At 44.0% G+C, this 25832-nt stretch overlaps 1 protein-coding gene across 1 annotated transcript in view; it reads left to right on the plus strand.

Moving 5' to 3' along the window:
- The first annotated feature begins 288 nt into the window (after window positions 1-288).
- The window catches only part of ANO6 (anoctamin 6), a 445002-nt gene continuing 419458 nt past the window's right edge, over window positions 289-25832 (plus strand). The window contains exon 1 of the mRNA XM_078675703.1: window positions 289-483. Coding sequence (XP_078531829.1) covers window positions 396-483 — 88 coding nt within the window. The 5' untranslated portion in view covers window positions 289-395. The remainder of the gene's footprint in view (window positions 484-25832) is intronic.

A 25832-nucleotide genomic window follows, 5' to 3' on the forward strand; every position in this document is an offset into this window, starting at 1 on the left:
ATTACACCACGTTCATTTTTAGGAGGAAGGGGTAGATTTAACCATGATAACAGGAGAGTGAGGGAATGCCAAGACTTGAACCTGGTTCGGATCCCTAGCTCCAAAACCGGCAGCTCCGGCTGTTACGCCACATACTGAATCTGGTGTCTCGCTCCTCCTCTAGTTTTCTTCGCCACGGGCTGACCCCTCCTCTCCATCCCAGCTGCCTCGTCTGACTACTGACTACTGCTCGAGTCCGGCTTCCCCAGTCTCCTCCCGCCCGTGGCAGCCTCCCCTCCTGCCGCCCTGACAGCCTCTTCCTGCCCGCCCAGGGCCCCACCCCTCTCCAGCTGTGAGCAGGCTGTTGCGCTTTCAAGTCCTGGGAGAGCGGCGGGATCCCTCTGCAGGGAGCAGCCATGAACCTGGACAACGAGGATGTCCTGCTGGAGCTGGAAGGGGTGTCCGAGGACGGGGAGACGGACGTGGATGTGGACGGAGAGATCGGTGAGTAGACGGTCCCTACGCTGGCGTCTTCTGCGGTGCACTCTCGCCGAGGAAGGGAGTCGGTAGGACTTAGAAAGCCCGTGTGTTGTGGCACGTCGGTCTTTCATCCCAAATTGGTTCAATTGAAAGTCGTTGTCTGCAGTGACACTACCGCCGCGCTGAGCATCTGTGAAAACAGGCACGGAAACTTTCAATGTTCCACACCGCACTTTTGTTTTTTCGTTTTTGTTTCTGCTGCATGGTGGGCACGCCCAAGGAGTTACGGGAAAAAAAGACCATGCACTTCCAGAACCCTCATCGTGGGAGCGGTCTTCTGAGGCACAGCGACAGGGTTTCACGTTTAATTTCAAATGTCTCCTTAGAGAAAAAAACATCTGTAGTGGATCAGAGGCGTGATACGCCCACTGCGGAGATCTTTGTGGTCACACCCCCAGGCTCCAAACCTTTAAAACACATGCGTGGCCTGTGCGCCGGATAGACATGTCTTTGGGACTTTCGGCCACAGGTTCCAACGCAGGTAAAACATCTGCGCCGGTAGCTCCCCACAGTGCGTAAGTAGCATGTTGCAATCCCAGTCACTCTGCTCAGCCTTTCATCTTTCCTCAGTTGATAAAATGAGCACTACTGAGTTAATTGGTAGAACCGGTTGCTATATTATTTATGAAGGTAGGAAACTGAGAAATCGGCGGCAGTGGCTCGCGCACAACCCGTTTTTAGGTGTATCTATATTATTTTGATATCTTTTGTTGATTCAAAAATTCTAAAATAAACACTTTTTTCCTATAAATGCATTTATCTACCTAGCAGCAAGCAGTTGTTTTCCAGTCTTTGTCGCCGTGTTCATATAGGGCAGTCCTAACCTATGTAAGACCATTTAATTTTTTTTTTAATGATTTTTTTTTATGTAAATCATTTCATATCGAGCCATGTGTGCTTCCAGCCCGCAGGCGGCTGCACTGCTCTGCGACGAGACGTTTGAAGCCCATGTTTTGGGCCAAGCAGTGCCCTTCTCTCATATAAACAAAGCCACGTGTATTGGAAATAGATAAAACAACAAAAAGCGTCTTGTGACCCTAGAACTGGATGTACAGTCGATTCAAGGGCTTCCAAGTAGTTTATAATCCTGCAGCGCCGGTCTAAATCTGACTGTTCTGAAGAGCAGGTGCCTCATTCATGCTGAAGTAACCGGGGCCTTCCACACATTGATGGATGCTTTCCACAGTGCACCCGCCCGTGCTGTCTCGCGATAATCCAGAGATCACACGTTGTCCTGACTCACGAATAAGGTGACTCATCTAGTGTTTTCGGTGAGCCCTAGGACTTGTGGCCCCGCATTTGTAACTGGCAAAGTATCCGCACTCATTCATTCCGAGGAGAGCGGATATCTATCCCGCTTTCTCTCAAGACCTGCTTGTTTTTGTTGCTTCCAGGGTGTTGCCGCCAAAGCCCTCAGGCTGTCACGTTAGTTCTGATTACTCGTCTGTTCCTGATGTTGGCTTTGCATTCTGGGCACTGGTGGCCAGAATGTAACATCTGCAGCACTGAGGCTGGGAGTGCCCGCAGCCTGAGGCGCGCGAATTCAGCACCCTTTCAAAGAGACTGACTGACACCCGCGCGCCTGTCCAGAGCCTGGATACTTGGGCAGTGGAGAGGCTGTTCCAAATAACAACGACCTACTCGGTTACTGCAACCTCTTAACATGTGAAAAAACAAAGGATCAATGAAACCGGTCTCAGTGTCGGCAGCAGGATTTTCAAGATGCTGGCTTGGAATATCCCCTGAATGAAAGTGGTGTCAAAATGTGCATATTTACTTCCTCACTCATCCACCTATACAATCCTCTCAGTGAGTTAAGAACCCACTGAAGCCTCTGTCTGTAACCTACATGTCACTCTTGCCCTAACCGTTCTGGTTCTGTGAGCGATGAAAGTTTGTACAACTCTGCATTGCTGGATCTTTTCTGAAGTAATGGAAGCTTAAACTTCTTTCCTTCTGTGAGAGGGTGAAGCCTGCTTTGCTGTTGCCATGCTGTCCCTATTTTGTCAGGAACTAAAGCTTGCACTGCTGTTTTCCAATGTGTACCTGCTTGTGCTGATGGTACCGACTGGTGTAACAAAGCTTGAGGGTGGCTCACCTGCAAAGAGCATAGAGGGGCACTCTGGAGCTCTGAGGCCAGGGTCAGGGGCGTAACAAACACCCCCGCAGCCCACGCAGTGCGGGGGGGCCCCCAGTGGCCAGTACATGAATGGGGGCCCCTCAGCTCATCTGCAGAGAGCTGTCACACAGAGACAGGCTCGGAAGCAGAAGCTGCAGTCTGCAGCCTGGTCTGAGCCCCTCGCTGACCCAGGACAATGTTTCTCTTCAGTCTGTTTCTCTTCAGTCAGTGCGCGCCAGGCCCCTGACAGGGTGGGGGCTCTCGGAGAGAGAGTTTTCCACGGGGCACTGCTCGAGGGTCTGAGAAGGGAATAGGCAGCACAATGCTGACTAGAGCAGGAAAATGTTTGCACCTCCATGAACAGGAGAGAGCTGTGGGAAGGGCTGGGGTGGCAGAAGAGCAGGAGAGTTGTAAATCCAGGGGAAAGGGGTTGTTGCTGGTGATCATCATGCTTTGCCTGCTGCAGGGTCGGACCCTGCCTACCTGTCGGAGATGTCTCACCAAAGGACTGCCTTCTTGCTGCTGCCCTGGGCAGGAGTGGTGTGGTGCCAGCAGCAAAGAGGTAAGAGTGGACAGGGGCAGATGAGATGGGTGCCTGCCAACCCCATCTAATTTTTGTGGGGAATAACGAAGTTTCTATAACTTTGCTTACAATTCATTGTTTTAATCAAGGTGTGCGGTCCAGGTGGGGATCACCATCTATCCGTACATAAGGGAAGCGGCAGGCAGTTGCACCGTGCAGGGCAATGCTTCTTCAACTGCAGTTTTCATATTAAGGGGTTCCATTTGAAGATGTTAGAGATTTGACGAGGCAAGTTATAAAGCTGTTCTTCCTGTGTAATCTAGGAATCTGCACAGTGCTCTTAGGGGCTGTCCTTGTGCAGTCCGGAACTGTAAATGCACTGGTTGCAGTTGCCCAAAGTGCAGCAGGTACAGTCGCACCAGGCCCAACAGTGTGAGGGCCCACTCTACCACTGTTAAAGCTGGGTTTTACTCCCATGCCTGATGGTGGGGGCAATTCCTTGCTAGCATTAAGGCACATGGCACCCTTGCAGCTCTACTGCAAATGCACATACAGTCACTTGAAACAGCGCATAACATTGTGGATACATGAATGGTACAGTTATTATTTTAAGTATTTACATCTCCTGAAGAGTGGTGGTGATGGGACTATATCATTCTGCCTAAGATCACACTGTGTTTCCAAGTAGGGGAGTCGTGATTAAAAAAACAAGTCCATTAATTCAACAGTCAGCGTCCTGCAAGCCCTCAACTGACTTTTTATGGCAAAGACATTGGATTGCCTTATCTTGTCAGCTAAATCGAATCCCCATTGCAATTATATGGAAAGTAAAAAATGGGCACGTATTTCGTCCCATTATAACCGTCTTTTTCTATTTGTCCCAATTGGGAGATAAAGCGATGAATCCATTTTCTCAGGTTCACACATGGGGTAAAGCGTGTAAAAGGATTGAATTCCTGGCTGCCGGTTTCCACAGTCTGCACTTAGCCATTGAATTGCATCTGACTCCCTGTGACCTATCTGCTGCTGGGTGACTCGAGCGGACAATGGTCCACATTGTTGAATGTGTTGCAGATGTTTTTCTGCTGAACAGGGACCATTGCTGTCGGAACATTGGGGTGCAAAAGCACCCCTTCCAACTTACCCAACCCCCCTTTGCAGTTTCCTGTGCAGGAGGCTGGTCCCGCTGGTGAGCTACGGAATGGGAAATTATGGGGCAAAGTCTTTGGCAGGGCTTTCTTGCCATCAATCCTATCGGTATGCAAAATGCAAAGCTTTATAATGTATGCACATTGACTTGCTCCTGTTGAAGAATGTATTAACCAACACTCGCTGATTTAGTCTTAATTGAAGCACTAATCAACATTGTATTAGCACTCATAGAGTAAAGTAGATTGTGTAAAACTATGGGGAGAGAATGTGGCCTATCGGCTAGGGTGGGTGACCTCGGAGCTGGGGAACCTGGTTCAAGTCTCGGCAGGGACGCTCAACATTCTGTGATTTTGAGAAAATTACTTAATCTCCCTGGTGCTCATGTAAAGCGCTCTGATACCCTGAGGTCTAGTTCGCCCTATATAAAACTCCACACAAAAAAACAGGATCTGGTGAGATGCATTGGTAGGTAAAAAATCAGGGGAAGAGCTATCAGTGGTGCAGCCAGTGCAGTGGTGCTCACCTTGATTGCCTGTGGAGGCTGCATTATTTTACTCAATGACTGCTCAGATCAGCGTTTTTCCTCATATCTGCCGTGCACCAACCTCTCTGTTTCCACTCGCTGGAGAGAAAGAAACTTGAAGGGCAGGTAGAAAAAATAAAAAACGGCCGCAGATGGGCAGCAGAGATGAGCAGTGGTTTAATTTGTATATTATTTCGGAGAGGCTGTATCGCGATGGTGCTCTGGCTGCTTGTCAGGAGTTGTGATGCTTTATAAGTGAGTGGCGCAGCATCAGCCATCCAGTGACAGAGCAGTTCATAATCAAGACACTTTAGAGGAGGTGCTGAGAAGGCAGGGTAGGCACTTTCGGCCCATGCAATGCTGTCAGTTCATCACTCACCATCAGGGCCTGCTTTAGCTCTGGTGGTGCCCAATTCTACAGTATTTGTTGGGTGTCCTCCTCCAATGACCTCCTCTTCGGATTCCCTCACTGTCATCTGTCAAAAGTGCCCCTCATCTCTCCATAGCCCCTCTCTCACATACATTTCATTTGTTTTAAAGCACTGTTAACGGCTGGTTTTACTAATCCACTCATCTAGCCTAAAAAAATATAGATCTGTTTTGCAGCAGGCATATTACCCTCTATGCTACTTAATGGCAAGTTAAAACTGCCACTAGACACAACTCCGATCTATTTCTCTAGCAGGAACATTCATTACAAGAGTTATCTTTTTATTGCTGCCCGAAAGCTGGATGCATAAGGAACTCTGCAGCAGGCGTTTTTAAATAGTAAGAAGCTGCTAATCACAACACCCCTCCTGAGTACAGTTCCCCTTACCTGGTCAGCGCCTTGTGCGGCCTCACCACTCGCACTGCCCTAAAGCCGCCCGTGCTCACCACTCCCAATCTCAATTGCTATATGGAAATTTTCCCTGAAAAGCTAGAAGAACTTATAAAAATGAACCAGTAGTGGAAAGTTGAAATAAACACATCTAAGGAAGACAGTGATTTTCCAGGGTAAACAAAGGTGGGCGCTATTGTTCTAGAAACTTAGACATTTACTTGGCATTAAACTAAAGTTTGTTGTCTGTACATACAGTATCTCCTGGGGAGCAAAGTCTTTTCCATTTTTCGGGGGATGCCAAAACTGTTATGTTAATGTTATGTTAAAATGTTATTTATATAGCGCACGGCTACTCAACAAGAGTGTCCCGGTGCTTTACCACAATGTTATAAATGTGCTTAGATTCACAGCAGTCCATTTGGGGACAGCACTTGTGCTGGAGAAAGGTTCCTTGACCCGAGCTCCATGGTAAACACTGCAGAGGACCAAAGAACACAAAGCGCCGGCCAGTGCATATTTGAAAGTAGGGGCAAAAAACTGCAATTTCTATTTTTCAGATGGCATTATGTTGTTAAAACCTATATGCAGTGGTATATTTGAATGCTGCCTATCCATAAGGTGATGCAGCTCTTGGAGTTATTTAACGTATTTCACCGGTATGGGATTCTAACCTTATTTTATAGATTCATTCTCAAGTGCAGAGACGTCTACACATGAAGAAGTCTGAACTCTCAGGGAGAAATATAAGAGACAGAGTGGAAGATGAAATGAGAGCAGAGAGCGAAGCCATCTGAGCAACCAAATGAGAGAAGGGAAACCTGTGATTGAGAAGTGTAACAGTATGAGGGGAAACAAAAGTGACGAGCCAGAGAAAAAATTAGGTGACAGGAGAAGCAGAGCATAGGGGGTGAAGAACGAGAGAGGGAGGAAAACAGAAAGTAAAACAGAGGATGAGCAAGATAATGAGAAGGAGATAAATGGAAAGAATGAGAGTGAGGCAGAGAGAGAGAGAGAGACCAGGGTGAGAGAACTAAGAAGAGAAGAAGCAGACTTTGAGAGTGGAAGAAAGGGAGAGAGAAAATACAGTGAGATCAAAAGAGAAGACATGTTTTGTGATCTGTTGTTCATGAATTTGAATCTCAACTAGGCCAAGTCATAGTTTCATCTTTTTAAGGTCGGTAAATGTGTACAGTAATGCCTTTGAAGAAACACTTAATTATAAGAGGAGTCTTGAGGTGAACAGGTTATCAGAGAGTTCCGCAGACCAAAGGAGAGTGAAATAACTTTACAGTGTTTGAGAGTAACAGTGAAAATATAAGACCACAAATCTGAGAAACCTTAATAAACAGAGAGGAATAAAGTAATGTTTAAAGAGCACAAATGTGTGCATGGGAGAAAGAAAACAGGAGTAGAGCTATGGAAAATGTATTAATTTGTACTTAGGAAAAAACACTCTGGAGTATGAAAGAATATAAGATCAAAAGGCAAAAGAAAGCTCCAAAGATAAAGTATAAAAGGAGCCAGAGAAACCCAGAGAATCACATAAAGACTGAAAGAGACCCATAAGAGCAAACGTTGCACCCTTGAGAATGAGGGAGAAAGGCAGTTAAGCCATGAGGGAGAGAGACCAAATGAATTTTGAGTTTTGTAAGGATCTCTGTAAAAGAATACATTCTCGTTCTGTTGAACATCATCAAAATATGTTGTGCAGAGTAAATTAAAGAAATCAGAGATGGTAGATTGTGTTGGGTGGACCATTGTCAGGGGATAGATAAAGTGAGGGATGGGGGGATAGATGAACAAAGAGAAAAAGGTTATGTTAGACAGCCTAGTAGAGAGTGAAATCAATCTCTTCAAATAGATTGAGAGATGGGGCAAAGATTGATGAAGTACGGCCTCAGGGAGCAATATAATGGGTCCCAGGGAGGCAGAAAGAGTGAAAGAAACAAGCCCAGAGAGAGAGGTTATAAAAATGATGAAAAAGAGGATGAAAGAGCGTTATCAATGTAGGGTAACAAGATCCCAAATAGGAAAATGGGTGGAAGGGACCGGGAACCCCACAAAGAGAGTGAAAACGAGAGTGAAAAAGTAAAACAGAGAGCCAGTGAAAGACAAAGAGAGAAGGCATCTGAAAAGTATTAAGACTTTGCTAAAGACCGATAATGCGTAAGGAGAAATCCACCCAAACAATGGGTAAAGGAGACACATCAGAAGAAACTTAGATAACGGAAACCCAGGAGGGAGAAGAGAAAAGTATTGCGTTTACATGAGTTGGTTATTAGTTTTCAGTGCGTGTGTGATGTGCTGGATTGCGAGCACATCGTTTGAAGCTCTCTAGTTAAGTGTAAATAGCTCACACTGGTCTGATCAGCCACTGCCGTAATTCCGAACAGTGCTACCTTCTCAGACTGCTCAGCAGGATCAAGGTTCCTTCATTAAGGCTCATGGACCATTCTGCATATTCCATAATTAAAATCTAACTCTGTGTCAGGGATTATATTTACCAAGCTAATAACTCTTCATACATTGATGATTTGATTTCCGTTTGTGTTTGCTGCGTTCATCGGGCGTGGTTGCTTGCGTTTCGGGCGTCAGTGCACGTCTCCAAACGCCCGAAACGCAAGCAACCAACCGGCCGATGAACGCAGCCAACACAAACGGAACCAAACCCGGATTAAACAAAACGAAGTGCCATTCAGATGAAAAAGTACGAGTGAATGAGGACACGATCCTAGTAAGAAGCCCACAGGACCGGGTTCCACACAAGCCACAGTGCACCACGGCGAAGCTTCGCAAATTACCGCGAGAATATCGCTGCTACTACAAGAGCCAACACAGTCACCTTGGGGATACTGATAAAGTAACAGTACAGGCCATTTTCCAGTCCATGTCCTAAGGAGAACCCCTAAAAAAGCACTCGGGTTCGAAACGCGTTGACCCTGTGCTGGAACAGGATCTAGGAAGGGTATTTCAGGATAACAAATTGAGGACATTGTCCACCTGATTTTGGACCCTTGTAAATAAATTAAAAAGTTTCCAGCACAGTCAAACAAGCAGGCCAGCAAGAAAAGAAGCTAATGGTCGCTTGTCTGTTCTTATGTTATCAGGACTGGTGCCCCACGAATTGAATGTTTAGAGGCATCTTCTCATTCCCTTGTTCGTATATGGTGTACCCATGAATCATTTTCATTTATGTCCTGCATTTATGTTTGTATAATGTTTTTTGCGTAAGATGGTGTTTTATGTGAATTTTGCTATTTGAGTATCTTGATATTTGGACATATGTAAATGTTCCTTAAAAAATATTGCAAAAAAGTAAAAATTACTAAATGAAAGTATGCCCGCTTAAGACTCTTTGGTTAAGTGTGGCGTGATTACATTTGAACAAACTAGCTGGCCATCTTTTTTGTTGTTCAAAATTAGAGTGGTCCAGGCCAGTTAGTACATGGACCCAATCCTTTCTTGATCCCATTTGGCTTTAATGACATGTTTTGCCCCACAAAAAGCCATTATTATTGCCTTCCCTTTGTTAGAGTGTAGAGAGTGTGTTGGGACATTGGGGAGTCTCAGTAGGACGTAACTAGAAAGACATGGTATATCTGTTTAAAAAATGTCATTGATATCTTTTAGACGGCCTATCAGTAGTGTTTGAGTTTGGGACAGAGTGTGTCTGGGTGGCCAAAGTTGTGTTAACAGCCATTAGGATTGTTGAGTTTCCATTTCACCTTCTGGCTGGGGTGTAGTGCCAATAGTGTGTCACCTTAAGTATTGCTTCTTTTCCTGAGGCACAGAATGAGGAGGTGTGCACTTTGTGGAGAATGTCAGTCCATTTCTTTTGGATGAAGTGAAAGTCCAGCTCAGCTTCCGAGATGCGGGGCTAGACTAGTTGCACAATTCCCATGTTTTGAATCCTGTACCCAGACCCACCTTATCCAGTGTTTCCCACAGAAAAAGGCCAGTGCACTTGATCAAATGCCTTGTCTCTGTCAATTAACAAGAGAATTGCTGAGACTCACTCTACCGTGAACGTGCGTCTGTCTGCCAGTCTCTCAGACACCCTGGAAGAGAAAGCTGCACAGTGTGAAAGGTTAGGTTTGTCACTGGTTGTCTTTGTCTTGGTCGATTTAGAAAAATTTGGGGAAGACACCTTGGATTGTTTCTGCAGGTAGGTTGGAGAAAGAGTCCGGTCTTAGTTTTGGGCTGATTATCAATAAACCAGGAATGTGGGACTCTAGTGAGTCTTGAGTAGCGGGATCACATGGTGGAAGGTTGGGTGTTGGCTGGAGATCCGTCACTTGTTCTCTGAACATTAGCAGGTTGGACGGGTTGTGAAGTCTGTTTCAAGGGCTTTTGGCAAACATTAAATGGATCGGCCCTCTGCAGAGTATTTTAAAGTGAGTTATTGGGAAGACGGTGTGTCGTTGGAATACAGCTTATTTTTTTTGGGTGATTTTGTCTTGATCCTTAGTGGTGCTTATCAGTAAATGGCTTTGTGAGGTAGTGGCGTGGAGGTTGGAAAAGAAGCAAGAGCGAGTTGTTAGCATCCAGGAAACACAACAATGGACTGTTTAAATACATCTGTCCAAGAATGGTAACAGACAGTTGCATGTGTTGAAAACCTCAGCCCTGCCTGGTCTTTACCATTTATTTTCAGAGTGTAAAAACCAATGCATTTGCAAACATTAAAAGGCAGAAGTGAGAGATTCCAAGACCAGGTTTACTAATGTCACAACTGACGGAAAATGTTGATAAGCCTACTCTGACCAAAAGAAAAGTGTACATCCTCTTACAGCCAATGTGCTGACCTAAATGATGCCCCTCGTGCTCTTTTTTACCTTTTCCTATGTTGGAATATGCCTGGGGTTTTGAGAGTTGTGTCAATGTGGATGTCTCTGTATTTGAGGTATTGACCTGCTGGGGGCTTTTTTTTGTTTGCAGAAGAGTCTGCAACAACATAGCTATGTCACTGTACAGACTACAACTAGAATGCTATGTGAGTGATAAGGAAAGTGAAGGGATTTGAACAAGGCTATTATACATGGCCCAAAACAAAAAGGGCTTGTGGTGGGTCAGTGGTAGAGAGATGTCCCCCATTCCAGCGAAGTCCTCTACTCCATCAGTGGCCTTTTTGTATGTGTGTGAGGGCGTGGGTGTGTGTGTGTGTGTATGTATGTAGATAGAGCGAGATAGAGAGATCCAAACATTTTAATCAAACAGCACTGATTTGCTAGAAAAGGTAGTTGGACAAATTGTGTGTGGCAAGGTGCAGCGTCAGTTTTTGTGTGTTGTCACCCAATACATTGATCAGCTGTGTTGGTGGGCGCTACGGGAGACAGGACAAATAGCACTGGGTAACAGGCACAATCTGGCCTCTATAGAGACACCAGTGAAGACTTTGGAGTAAATAAATATAACCTTTGAAGCTAGGGGCCCTGGGAGAGTATGAGGAAGAAGAAGGGCAATGTGAGCTCAAGAGACATCCAGTCTCCAGGTCTGCACAGGATTGATGAAGAGCATAGAGATAGTTAAGAATGCACTGGAATCGCCAATCAAGGGACACAGTGAGAAAGTATGCAGGAAAGAAATCAAGAGGTGCCATAAGGGCAAGGTCAGCTGGAAAGCTGATAAGGAAGAGAGGGTGGGTATAAAAGAGGAAAAGAGAAAAAAGAAGTAGGGAATGGAGAGGGTGTGAAATTGGCTGAAGGAAATACAAAGCAGAGAGCATAAAAGAGCAGAGAAAGGGAGGTAAATACCTGACAGGCAGTGGCGGTTTCTACATGGGGGCGTTTGGGCGCCGCCCCCCCTGCTTTCTCGCCGTGCGAGATGGCAGAAAAAAATGGTAGTTATTGCCTTGTGATTTGTTTCAGCTTTCTCGCACGGCGAGAAAGCAGAACTTGCTTCCTGGTTTAGAGTCAGTGGGCGGTGTGTTACACGAGGGCAGGGGGGAGTGGCTTGCCCACTGTTGTTAATACTGACTGTTTGGGCAGCCTGAGGCCGCCCAAACAGACAGTATTAACTACAGTGGGAAAGCCACTCCCCCAAGCCACTGCCCCCTGCCCTCGCATAACACCACACACTCATACTCCCTGTTCTCTCTGTATGCTGCTCCAGCAGCATACAGAGAAAATGACGTAGCCTGGGGCAGCGAGAAAATGACGTAGCCTGGGGCAGCCGGCCGGACCAATGAAAAACGCGGCGGTGGAGGGGAGGGAGGCTGCCTGCCGCCTTCCTGTGATGACGTGCTGCAGGACTTCAAAACGAGGAAGGCGGGAGTCGGGACGTAGTCTACGGATGGTGAGTTTATTTTTTTTTTATTTGATATATATTTTTGTGGCCTGTTTCTATGTATGTCCTTCTTTAAAACTCTTTGTGTTGAACGTGCATGCGGCGCAGCTGAGAAGGCATGCGTCCAGTAATGTTGCCACTTTTGCTTTAAACAATATGCTGAGAATTCTCACACTCGTTAAAATAATGCGCACATGTTCAGGTCGGACTGAGTAGAGCGGTGGACCTCTGGAAAACGTTGTCGCTTTAAAAAATGGGACGAATATCAGTGGTAAGGATGGTCTTCCTGCCTTAGCTGCGAAATTCTTTGTACCCTATCCCTAAAGCCACAATCTTTCGATTGAAATGTGCGTGCTGCTTTGTGCGTGGCTGTGAAGCCTGGTCAAATGGGATACACTAAAACTTTAGTGGCCTGGGTCAATGCTTTAACTAGGTATGTACTGTCCGGTACAGAGTGCCTTCAATTGAATTTGAAAGGGAAAGTACCTGCACTTCGCGCAGCACTGTTGCTGTCTGTCTCCTCTAGCATGAATGCAGCTGGTATAGAGAAAAGTGCAGAGTGCGTTTAAAAAAGTATGCAATCAATACTAGTCTACTTATAATAAATAAGCTGCTCTGGCTTACATTTAAATATTTGAATAGCGAAATTGCGAGGGTCCTTAAGAGCCAGGACGGTTGATTCCAATAGTTTAATAAATGCTGAAAGAACTGAGGTGTAAATAGTCAATGATGCAATGCTTTCCGTGAAGAGTCATCTTGCTGTATTTTCACTTTTTGGTTTAATGCAATGTTTCATCCTGGCGGCATCCAGTTGTGTTACCACTGTGCTCTGTGTTTACTCTAAGCATGCAGCAAACAGATCATTCATAGTAATAGGTCAGCCGCATGACTAATAAAGCAAAAACTGCCGGAATAAGCTTCCATTGAAAGCATATTCTCTAGTAGTTACGCTTGGCACTTACTCCTGGTCAGTTATAGGGCAGTCAGCTTTGTGCAGTGGTTGTTTTTCATTTCAAAGATGTTTTTTCCAGCTACGAGATTAGTTATCCAATAGTTATAGAATATTTTGTTTTTGATTTTTAGCCACACCTTTTGAAAAACTGATATTCTGAACTCACATATTTAAAAGTGCTTTTATACATGATAAGGAAGAAAATTGAGTTTTGGTGAAATAAAATATTTGCCTAAGTGTGGTAGCCATGATTTATACATATTTTCTGGTTTCCCTTTGTACAAATTAGCCACTAAATTGGTATCTATTTGTCTTTCACTATGTTAAGGCTTTGTTTCTAACCTCTTTGTTCAGTTTTTGTACAGTGCAAACTTGACCTAAAGTAATTATGTGCTTTCATGGGTACTAATTACATTACAAAAGGTCACATTAATTTTTTTATAGGCACATGTGAGATTAAGTGATTTCCCCAGAAACACAGGATAGTCATCCTGAGTATTTAACCTAGTTCCCCAGTTCCTAAGATGGCAACCCTGACCATAACACTACATCCTGGGTAGAGGAAGGATGACAGGCTGAATCTAGTATAAGAGCTCTATTTTTCTGTCCATTTATTACAGTAATATTGCTGAAACTAGCACCAAAATACACCTATTTTCAAGATTTTTCTCAGGGAGAGCCCCCGATCCCTACCCTCATAAACATTGGCCTCACTCGCACAATAAATAATTCACTGGTTTTACGCCTCTCCACTTTCAAATTCTACCAGCCGCCACTGCTGACAAGAGATAGAAAAAGCATTGTGGCATGATTTTGACGTGATGGGAGAGAAAAAGTTGGAGATAAACATGAGAGAAAATAGAAAGAAAAAGACTGGGATGTGAATGAAGAAAAGATAGGATGCTCAGAAATAATGGAATGGAAGAGATAGAAAGCAAGAGGGAGGAAGGAGGTGTGAAAGAGACCGAGCAGTGGATGCACTTTTGTCTAAACTGAATGATGAGTGTGCCCGATGTTGTATATCATGACAGGAGTCTGCATCAGGAAACCCACCTAAAATTGGGCAAACTTCCCCGGCCTACTGATGGCAGGGACCCTGTAATGAATGGACCACCACCTATGATAGCCTGCTGGCAGACTAAGCCCAACCTTTGACTCCACCATCCAGTGTTACTTATAACGGCTGTCTTGGTGACAGTGGCATAACAATAGCCCCGCATCCCCTGCAGTATGGCGGGTCGCTGGCCTGAAAGCTCTAGACTGGCACGGAGAATGGGAGGGGGGCCCCTCCATGTACTTTGCAGGGGGGCCCCCTCAAGTTTCGTTACGCCACTGGCCAGGGTACCGTGCGGATGCCCTCCCCCAGCTCTGTGGTGACCTTTGTTACGCCCCTGATGGCACACTAGCTGTACCCGTCTTCTGAAGGAGTGATGCTTGCACTTTTTCTGCACAAGGTGTAGACCTGTTCTGTGAAGAGAGGTGTTTCCACTGTTGTTTCCCCATACTATAAAAATATAAAGGGTAATTCACATGTCCTTTAATATCATGTTAAGGCAAGTCAGAAGCTTTTATTGATCCAGGACACCATAGCTGCAGGCCCTGACCCTGAGACCCTGGTTTCAAGTACAGCTTCCCAGCTTGAACAATGTATGACAGAGAAGGGCAATTACTTCTCTTGCTTCTGCTTCCTTTTCAGTCATCATTACATTTGAAAGCAACTTGAAATAATGCAGTTCAGGATGTGCCCTATACAAAAACCTCTTTAACAGGGTTTAATAGACCACAATGTTGTTCCATATAGGACAACAGTAAATACCTTGAATAAGAGGCATAAGACAAGGTGGCATCAGGGCAGAAGGGGGAAATAATGCAATATCCACCCATGACCTGAATTGCACAATGTCTAATCAGGAAACCGGGTTTCAATCCCAGCTTCTAAACTTGACCAAACAGCGCAATTACTGTTCTCCACTCTTTTTCCATGATCACCATATCTGAGAGCACATTGAAATAGCTCATGGTGCACGCTGTACAGCAACATCTCTTGTGTATGGTTTAATAGACCATAATGTTGCTGCATCTATAAAAATAAAAGGCTTATATAGAAGGAAACAAGACAACTGACTTGCTCCTTAAATCATTATTAAAACTGTCACAGCAGAAAGGGTGTAATTAAGACAACTTGTAGCCATGATATAGTCGTCAGGAGATTAGAATGAAGTAGTAGATCCTCTAGAGAACTTTTTAAAATTGTAAAACAACTGTCCCAACCCATCAGTCTATCACAAGTTATCAACTCTTAAGCCCATCACTATGAAGCAATCGCTAATTATTTCACAGATAAGATCGTTAAAATATATTCTACTTTCGATACCCAACCCCCCCCAACAGAGTTGCCTTGGACCCAGTCAGGGCCACTCCCGGAAGCAAGAGCCCACTTAGGGAGTCTTGCTAGCGTATCTAGGGAACATGTGGAGAAAATGTTATTAGAAGTTAAGTCAGGATCTCCCCTCGACCCGTCCCCATTTCATTTTTTTTTGCCTAAAACTCCATCCTGAGCCACCATTTCACAACATTTTTACATTTTTCGTTGATGAACGCTGTTTTACTCAGACTCCTGGAAGCAAGCCTTGATTCTCCCCTTGTTTAAAAAAGTAGGACTAGATGTATCTATTCTATTTAACTACCGTCCTAATTTCCTTGCTTCCGTACATGTCCAAAGTCCTTGAAAGACTTCTCAATAGCCAGCAGACAGCTTTTTTTGGAGATCAACATTCTATTAGACCTTCCCAGATGGGATTTAGAGGCAAGAACAGCACATAATCTATCCTTTTTGCTGTTATGGACAACATTGGATTAGAAGTTACCCTGATTCTACTAAATCTTTCCACAGCATTTGATACCGACTTGCACAGCCAAATGATAAAAAAAAACTTAATGGATAGGGCTTCATTCTACAGCCCTACAATGGTTTGGATCTTTCCTGTGTAAAAGGACTCCGTTCTCCCTCAACTAAAAATGCGGCATATCACAAGGCTCTTTTTTGAGCTCAACACTTCTCAAAGTGTACCACTTTCTTTGCCACAATGGTCGAAAAGTGGGAATTTGAGACGTGCTCGTATGCACATGATACCCAACTGGTCATCCCAATAGGGGAGAACTATGAAGAAGCCCCCAAAAAATCTTTCTGACTCCAGGTGGTCAGTTGGATGATGGCTCATTGCTTAATACTTAATGCCGAGAAAATGGAAATTCTACTATACGGTGGTGATGCATCATGGTGGCCTGCATCCCAGGGTACCGCGCCTGAGCCAAAAAAAGCAGCAAAAAATCTGAGTCCTCAATGATGGGTCACTGTCCATGCAGGAACAAGTCAATGCCACCTGTGGCAGATGCTTTGGCTTGCTCAAACTTGTCAGAAAACTATTCATTTGGGTTCCAGATGCCTTGTGCAGAACCGTGGTCCAAGCCCTAATTGCTAGTAAATTGGACTTTGGGAATGCCCTATACATGGGAATGGCTGACTATCTTTTTACTCTGTTACAGGTGATACAAAACTCAGCTGCAAAACTCATCTTCAACAAAGACAGATAAAGCTGTGACTCTGCAGTCTGCCTGCCTAAAAACCTTGCACTGGCTGCCCATATGAAAGAGAGCAACATTTAAGCTTCTCTGCCATTCTCACAGGGCCCTTCATGACTCTGGCCCTGTGATTCTTTGATCCAAATTTGAGATCAGTAAATTTAGCCATAGCTAAAATAAAACTAATCAAAACATTTAGTGCCGGAGGCCACTCTTTTACCTGTCTGGCTCCAGCCCAGTGGAATGTACTGCCCCTGGATCTCCGCCATACTGGCGACTACTTCAGATTCAGGAAAAAACGTAAAACATGGCTTTTTCCAGTGTAATGGAACCCGATCTATCAATCTGACCCTCCCCTAGCATACTAGTTTATTGACCGTGTGACAGTATCAGCGCTGTGATACCCCTCTGGGGATGAGTGTGTGCGCTCTACAAATACCACAAATAAATAAATAAATAGTCTAAGGTGTGAAAGTGAAACAGTCCAAAATATATGCATCTTTTTTTGTGTAAAAGTTCGTACCTCAGCTATAAAGTGACAGTTCCTGTCATTTTAAGAATAGCGGGACATCCAGGCTAAGCAAAGAGCTGTTCTCTTAAGCCTCCACTGCACTGCAAATTTCCCATACAAGATGCAACACATATGGGGGTTGTAGAGAATTAAAGGCCGGTAGGTCCTCGCCTCAGCACCACTAATGTATTCTTGTTTGCAGGGAGGCAAGATACGCTTTGGTGTGGGGGCATATAGTTTGGGGTCTTAAGGCCTATACACTCCCGCTGCCCACATCCACTCAGGGCCTGATTCTGATGCGGTTAGGAAAGCATTCACACCTAAGGCCTGATTCTGATGCGGCTAGGAAGACCTCCTAACGGCATTTGCTCCTTCCAAATCAGATCAGAAACATGTCTTACCGACCGATGGCCCAATTATGATGCAGTTAGGAACATATGCTCCCATTGAAGTCAATGGGAGTCCAACCAAATCGTATTGGGAAGCATCTGGATGCATCGTACTCCGTCGGTCGTACTCTCCTGATCCGAGTGGGTCGGAAACCATTTCCAAACCGATTCGGTCAAGAAGTTTTCCAACCTGCATCAGAATCGGGCCCTCAGTTGTGAGTGTGGTTTGGCAGCATGGGCATGGTCTTATTTATGGTGCGGGTTGCAATTACCACGACTTGCCTTGGGGAAACAAGCTGCATACCTACAACCACTCCAATAGCCTGATGCGAGGTCTGCCTCATACTCCCTCCTCCTTTTTCTGAGGCCGGTGAACATGCTTTATGAAACAGGAATTGTTTCACAACATTTGATGCGCATACCTATATTCCCGGGAAAGACACTGATTCTGCAGGGGCAATATTCAAGCACCGTAATGAGTTCATGGAAAAGAGAAGTGTTTGTTGCTTGGCCCGCCTTTTGTTAAACTTGTAGTTGGGAGATATTAGTAAAAAACATTTTGTGCTCACCCACCTAGAATCTTTAAAATAGGTCTAACAGTTTAACAAAGAGAGAAAATAAATGTTGACATCTCGGCAAGGGCCATTGGACCGTGACTACAATCATTTATTACAGCCCTGTGACAACCAGTTAACTATATTAGGAGTCACAAGCGTAAAAGGTATGCAACCTGTAATGTGCATTGATAACTTCCCTGCTTCGTCAAAATGACCAACATATATCAAGGACAACATAGGAGAGGAAACCCTCTGCAAACTTGTCTCATGGAACAAAGCAGGATTACACCAAAAATGGATAAATCCAATTTGGTGTGATTTCATCCAAAGTTATGATATTCTCTGCCTCCAAGAGACATGGGCTAGAGATCCACTACATATTAACGGGTATAGAACCATACACACTGAGGCAAGAGATAGTAAAGGAGGTAGACTAAAGGGAGGCCTCTGTACATATATTGCAAACACTTTAAATTTTAGTAAAATTGAACCCAGGCTAGATAACGCCTTTTTCCAAATCATTAATATTAAGATAGATAGCAAGCGATCAATTATTCTGATTAATTTGTACAATAACATTCCAACGTCTGATGTAGAAGCAGTTTTTAATGAGTTAATAACTGACGTTCAATCTCTATGGCATAAAAGTGTCTCTGACACTAGGATCCTTTTCTTAGGAGATTTTAATTAAGGTTTATGTCCTATTGTTGATTCAAATGTGTGTGGATTTGAAGAGGAGGAAGGGCTCAGTTGCACGCATTTTACTCATTCAAAAGTCGGAGAGCGGTTAAATGAGATGTTATGCACCCTGGACTTCGGCTTTGTAAATGAAATGTGCCTGGAACCAGTACCCATGGGGTATACTTTCAGTGGGTGGGGCCTATATTCTACAATTGATTTTCTGTTGCTGTCAAACTGCTATGCCGCTCAAGTTAGCTCATTTCACATAGGAGACATATCATTGAGTGACCACTTCCCACTGTGCGCAACATTTAAAGGATGTTTAAAAGTTCAAAAAGGGGTAAAATTGCTCCACTGCCTTTGGAGTCACTGGCACTAGACAGAACGAATGGCTACACATTGAAATGGGCTATGGTTGATCCTGAACGTGTTCTATAAATTGTGGTGACCAAGTGCAAAGATGAATTCGATACTTGTACTAGCAATCTTGCTGGCCCAGGTAGCATTCTAGAGGCTTTTGAGTCAGTATCAAGCACTGTGAGGGAGGCCCTTTCTGTTCATAGATCCATGAGGTCAAAAGAAATGGGTTGGTTTGACACACAATGTACGAAAGCACACACAAATGTAAAAAATATTCACACTATCCCGAGAGATCATGAGGCCATTAGGGAGGCAAGGAGAACATATAAACTAGCAATTAAGGGGAGAAGAGACAGCCTGAAAAAGGAAGCCTGGGAGTCCCTCCATTCGGCTGCCTTAGGTAGGGATAGTAGTGCCTTCTGGAAGGCGTTAAAAGCGCCTTTTCTGAAACCAGACGGGGGCCCTTCTATTGAAAATGCCATTTCAGAGGAGCTGTGGGTTGGGCACTTTACAGAGGTCTTATGGGGGATTGATCAGCCTGACAACGACACCTTATCAAGTAATAAATCATTTAATACTGACCTTAAATTCACCTTAGATGAGGTGTTGATGGCAATTTCCAATACCCGTGGAGGAAAGGCGCCCGGACCAGATGGGGTCCCCAGTGACCTCTTTAAGTCAAATTTATCTCTTTGGGGTCCGATTGTTACGCAAGTAGCGAATGCTAGCTGCCACGTACCATTTCCAGCAACCTGGACAGAGTTAATTATAGTTCCCATCTTTAAAAAAGGAAACCGTCAAGACCCTAGATGCTACAGGCTCATTTCATTACTCGACATCCATGACAAAAATCCTAGGTTGTGTAATTTTAGTAAGACTAAAAGCCTGGGCATCTTATAATAAGATTCTTACGATTTACAATATGGATTTCGCGAAGGAGTGGGCACCATTGAGCAGTCTCTTAACCTTGCCTTATTGGTGGGAAAATATGTTTGTGTCAAAAATGGTAACTTGTTTTTAGCCGTTGTAGATTTGACAGCTGCTTTTGATTCGGTACGACACATTAAACTGTGGGAGATTTTAGAAAGGATAGGTGTGGATCATCAAATTATCCACTTCTTAAGGCGGTTTTATTGTAATGCCAAACCAGAGTCTGTTTTGATGTTAAGGGTGGGACTAAAACTCCCATTCCAATCCGTAGGGAAGTCCGACAAGGATGCGTCCTCGCACCATTCCTTTTTAACTTGTACATAAATGATTTGGAGGGCGCATTACTTGAGCAAAATGTTGACTTACCTAAGATCAATGGTCGTCCAATCCCTGCCCTTTTATACGCCGATGATGCGGTTTTAATGTCCAGAACCCAAGTCTGCTTACAGAGAGTTTTAACGATTTTATGAGGGACTTAGGACTAACTGTGAACACGTCTAAAACTTATGTAATGAGCTGTGGTGTGGGGAGGAAAAAATGTTGTGAAGTGTTCATTGTGGATCAAAAGATTGACACAACAAAAACTTTCTCATATCTGGGTGTTATGTTCCACCAAGAGGACATGTGGGCACAGGCAATAAGATTTAAAACACTCAGTTTTACTAATACTATATCCGCACTCACCCAGTTCACGAAAAGTTTAGGGCTACGACACCAGTGGAACTTGCACAAATTTATCAGGCAAAATTTACTTCCACCGCAACTTACGGATCTGGAATCTGGGGTATTGCAAATACTTACTCCCTACAAGTAGTGGAAAATAAATTTGTAAGATATTTATTGTCCGTACCAGGAACAACACCTGCCCACAAATGTCATGCAGAATTGGGATTAACATATCTGACTGACATCATTAAACTTGAGCCAATTTTATTGTGGCATCGTGTATGGACTAAAGAAAAACCCACATTAAATAGGGATGTTTTAAAAAAATTTAATTGGAAAATGTGTTAAGGATTCCCTGGTTTTGTTATGTTTATAATTTTATGCATAATCTGGGTCATCCTGAGTATTTTACTGACGCTGAATCGTTGCACTCAGTAAGCAGGAAGGAACTGAAAAAAGAAGGTATTACTATGCTGGAAATGATGTGGCTGACAACAGAAAGTCTTAAACCCTTGGTACTAGCTAACCAAATGATTTTAAGTGTTTTTAAAATACAGCCTTATCTAGCCATAGTTCCAGCAGGGTCTGATAGGTTCTTACTAACAAGATTTCGACTCAGTATATTTCACAGACTCATTAGCTTTCCTAATATGAATAATTGGAGTCGCACTCTGATAGCTTGTCCTTGTGATGATTGCTCAAGTCAATCCACCATCCATGTTATCTATTTTTGCGGTTTTTACTCTGAAATTACAAAAGTGTGGATTCGACCAATGTAAAAAATGATGGGATTTAGGACTTGTCGACCTGCGTATATTGCACTGCAAACCCTGGACAATGCTGTTATGATCTGGAAAGTTCCGATGTTTCTGAAAAGGATGGTGTCCTATAGGAAGAGCTTAGTGTTTTAATTAAATGTGGATTTCAAGTCTGTTATCCCGACTATATTTGTTTTTTTTAACTTTCATAAATGATTGCTACCAATGGAGTTACATTTTTTTATATTGTTCTTTTGATTATATTGATGTATGTACTGCTTTTATGATTGCACAATTTTACAATCGAATAAAGCTTTTTTGATTTGATTTGAAATGTTGACATCAATGACATAACTTCGTCCAAACTAGAGATCCCAATAGCTAGGAGACTGTGGAACCAATGAAAAGTAGTTATCTCAAATGCGTACCGGTGCAAAACATGGCACCCACAGATTAAGCATACTACAAGAGGTAGGTGAGGGTTCATCCTGAGTACATGAATGTATGGTATAGTCATAAGGAGCTTGTATATGTCTTGTTGTAGATTAATACTTTCTGTATGTTAAGGCCTGTTTATGATAAATACAACAGTCCTTGAGCACCTCTCACTTACTCTTTACTGCACAGCTTTCCAAACTGTGCGTCGCGACACAGTACTGTGTCGCATTCCATGTGTTGGTGCGTCGCGCGAGTATTCCGTCTGCATGGCAGATTAGGGGAATGCTCTCTTGGACGTTGCATTTGTGTTCAGTGTGAAGTACGCGGGGGAAGGAAAAGCATTAGGCGAGCGAGACCTGAGAATGCGGCCGTGTTCCCTTTGAGAAGCAGTGACCACGAAACCCCATCCCTGGCATACAGTAAGGTCGTCAGCCTGTAACAACTTGGGTTTCCGTTGGGCGCATTGTAATTGCCACAAACAGTTTGTTGTTTTCTGTGTCCCTGTTTTCTGTCCTGCAAACTAAGCTCGTGTGTATGCGGTGTGAGAGAAGAGGATCCACATTTTCGAATGCACCGTCAGGGCTTTAAGTGGGCCGGGTCTCAAGGGGTCTGAGCACCGGCAGTTTTTTTCAGGGGGCCTCGAAACGGGTCTCTATCGGGCTCTGTTTTGAGCCCTGACACAGGAGGTCTGTTTTTCCCCCAGATTGCAGTGACAGCGGTTTCCTGTCACTGCAGTCCGGAAAAAAGTGCCAGGATGTATACCAAAGCCCGATAGAGACCCGTTTCGAGACAGGCTGCACATCGATGTGCGCTGCGCACACTGCTCACTTCTCATTAGCAGAGAAGTTACGGCATGACGTCATGCCAGGTGAGAGCGTTGTGTAGGAACGGAAGGGAAATCCTTTAAAGAGTCATTTTCTTTCTGGATTTCCCTTCTTTCTGAAACGCAAGAGCATTGTGGTAGGGTCACCAGGGCTTTAATTGGATGCTTTGTCAATATTATATACAAGCCATAGTTGCAGCTTATATATCTTATGCAACAAATAACCATTGACAAAGCCAATAGTCCTTACTTGTTGTAGGCATTGTATCACATAGCTGGATGCCATGACCGAAACAGCAAAAAACAAGTCAGGCGGCACACTATGGCATGCTAAACACAGATTTTTAGTGTGTTTTAAGCCACGCCCCTAATTACACTGGCCACGCCCCTTTGAGAGACCCCACAGTTTTTTCGTCCCACTTAAAGCCCTGGATTTTCCCGCACTCCTTCATAGCTGCCAAGATTTTAGATTGCCGTAAAATTAAGATTACTATTTCTAACCATCTGTGCCACCTCAAACTGTGCGGCGGTCACAGTCACTGTTATAAATGTCGACAGTGCAATCTGAGGTGGGAGACTGAGTCCAGCTTTATTTTAGCCCCGCTGCTGGCCCCGGGACAGCTAGCCCCTCTCCCAACACTTAGGCCTGGCCTGACACAGTAGGCTCCTATTTGTATGGCTCATTCACCCAACTGTGCACCTGACTGTCCCAGCCCCATCGGACGAGCACAGATTAGGACACGAAGGCCGTGGAGCAGAGCTGCACTGGAGCAGTGGCGTCACTAGGGGAGTGCGGGTGGTGCGGACCAATCTGATTACGCTGGCTCGCTGTGTAACACAAAATCAGCTACAGCTCTGCACTGCAGACAGACAGTGCAGCCTCACATCTGCTCTTAGAAATGTCGTGCCTGGATGTTTTCAGTTTCAAATGCCTGCTGCAGCCAGCCCAGGCCATCTAGAATAGCTGCGGCTGTAAATTAAAGGGAAAAGAGTGTCCGCCTCGGCACGTGCTGCCTTCCCAAGCTTGTGTGTGGGGGGGTGTTCCCTGGGGGCTGTGTTCAGTAACGGTGAGACAGAGTTGCTTCCAAAAGATTTGGAAGCTCGCTGGCTTTTCATTCAGTTCTCTTCGAAGGCATTCACCTGTTGGCATTGCTTACGTTGTTGCACTAGTGCACTTCCTTTCTTAAGTAATGTAATCATAATACATTCTGTCATTAATTTGGATGTAATAAGATCACTTTCTGTCATTAGTTATGACGTAATCATGGCACTTTCGGTCTTAACTCATGAGGAATTCAGTGTTCTGTGTGTTCGTGGTCTGCCTATTATTAATTATGATACCGTTAAGTCTCCCCCTATCAATTAATGTAATCATGACACCTACTGCCATAAAATATTATATAATTAGGAAACGTTATCATTAGGTCTGATGTGATCATGGTGCTAGCTATTACTAATTATGATGCAATAACGACACTGCAATTTATTGTGGTGCATTTTCTGTCATCATGTATGAAATAATCATGTTACCACCGGTCAACTGTGAGGCAATCAGGAACCTGTCCGCCATTAGTTATGATGTTATCATTGCACCTCGTGCCAATTATTAAGTAATCAGGACACGTTTTATGATGTAATCATTCTGCTGCCTATTATTGATGAAAAGTAAAATACACGTCACTTCCTGCGACATCATTATTTTCACTTTGTAAATTTCACTGATGCTGAATGTTCCTCAGCACTGTAGAAAAAAGGTTGCCTAAGATGGAAAACTATACATATTCAGCACATTAATTCAAAACAGCATTCACCAAACATTAATTATTTTAACTTGCACAAAGCACAAGGATGCTACGTTATTAACAATGCTTTTTCTACCACCAACAGTTTCTGTTAAACATAACAGAAGACCCAGCATGCACACCCTTCTTTTAATAAAAGAGGCGGCCCTCTTTATCTGCACAAAGGAGCTCTTCCCCAAATAGGGCTTTAGTCCGTGCCCCCCACTGAGGCCACTGAGCACACCTGTGTCCAATAAGAAACAATCCTGCAGAGCAGAACTGTACATTCATTACTTATTTATTATGCATGTGTCTCACTAGGAGACCCTTTGAAATTCAAGACATGGGATATAAAAAGATATAACATATTTGAGATTCTTCAAAATGCGCAGGATCCTCTCGAAACAACTGATGCTCTGAGAACATTGTCTATGATGCAATCATGAATTTCAATGAGAAGCAAGGACAAAAGTTGTAAAGTTTTCATTTGAGAAAGATGGACTCCTACTTTTCACTATAAATTGCATTTAAATATGTAAGGATTTTTTTCCCAGCAAAAGACAAGCCTATCCCGAATTCATCCTTTGACAATAACAAGATCTGGGAAAGCCACTCACATTTTTACAATATCAGCACTTGTGCTATTCTCACTAATGACATGCTTCAGTTTGATTCTTGTCATCACTGGATAATGTTATTCTGCAGCGCCTGGCAAGGGTGTGGTGCGGGGTCTTACTCTTATACTTGCGTTCAATCTGCTACCATTCATCATGATTTATTTCCTTTCTAAGGACCCGTTTCTTCTCAGTTATATTGTCATGTTATTAGTCAAAATACTTCCAGCACAGGGGGGGTTACGTTGGTCCTATATGTCACACTTTTGAAAGGTTTGTTTACCAGCCCTGCACTCTTCCACTGGGTCTCTGCTGCTCGCCGAACATCACACCTTTTAAGAAGAGCACGCTAGTTTTCTGTTAAATATACATTAGGTGAGGGAGTCGCGACTTTAGTTCTGTTTTCTAGACAATGTGCCTTAAAAACACAGCCACCTTTTTTCTTTGGCCAGAGAAGACAGAGTAATTTGAAGTTACAGAACTGATGTATTGTTCTTCATTTCAAGTTGCCTGTGCAGCCAGACAATCTTTGCTATTTGTCCTAGATGGAGCTCATTTTTATGGGTACGCCTATCCATATTCATCACATTTCAAGCGTGTCCGACCCCCATACGAGCTCATAGACATTCTCCATACATGAGATACACGCCTTGTAATTACTGAGGGCTCAACTAACAGCCGGGGTCAAATTTACCTTCGCGGAATGCAGGATTTCTTTTTATTTTGCTGTTAAGTAAATGCTTTGTTTATATTTCTGACTTTCAAAATTGGTTGAGATTCCAGCTCTGTGCTTACTCTTCCAGTGTAAATTCATTGCCATATAGCTGGGTCTTCACTGTGGTGGCG

Source organism: Lissotriton helveticus, chromosome 1_1, assembly GCF_964261635.1.
Source record: "Lissotriton helveticus chromosome 1_1, aLisHel1.1, whole genome shotgun sequence".
NCBI classification, from domain to species: Eukaryota; Metazoa; Chordata; class Amphibia; order Caudata; family Salamandridae; genus Lissotriton; species Lissotriton helveticus.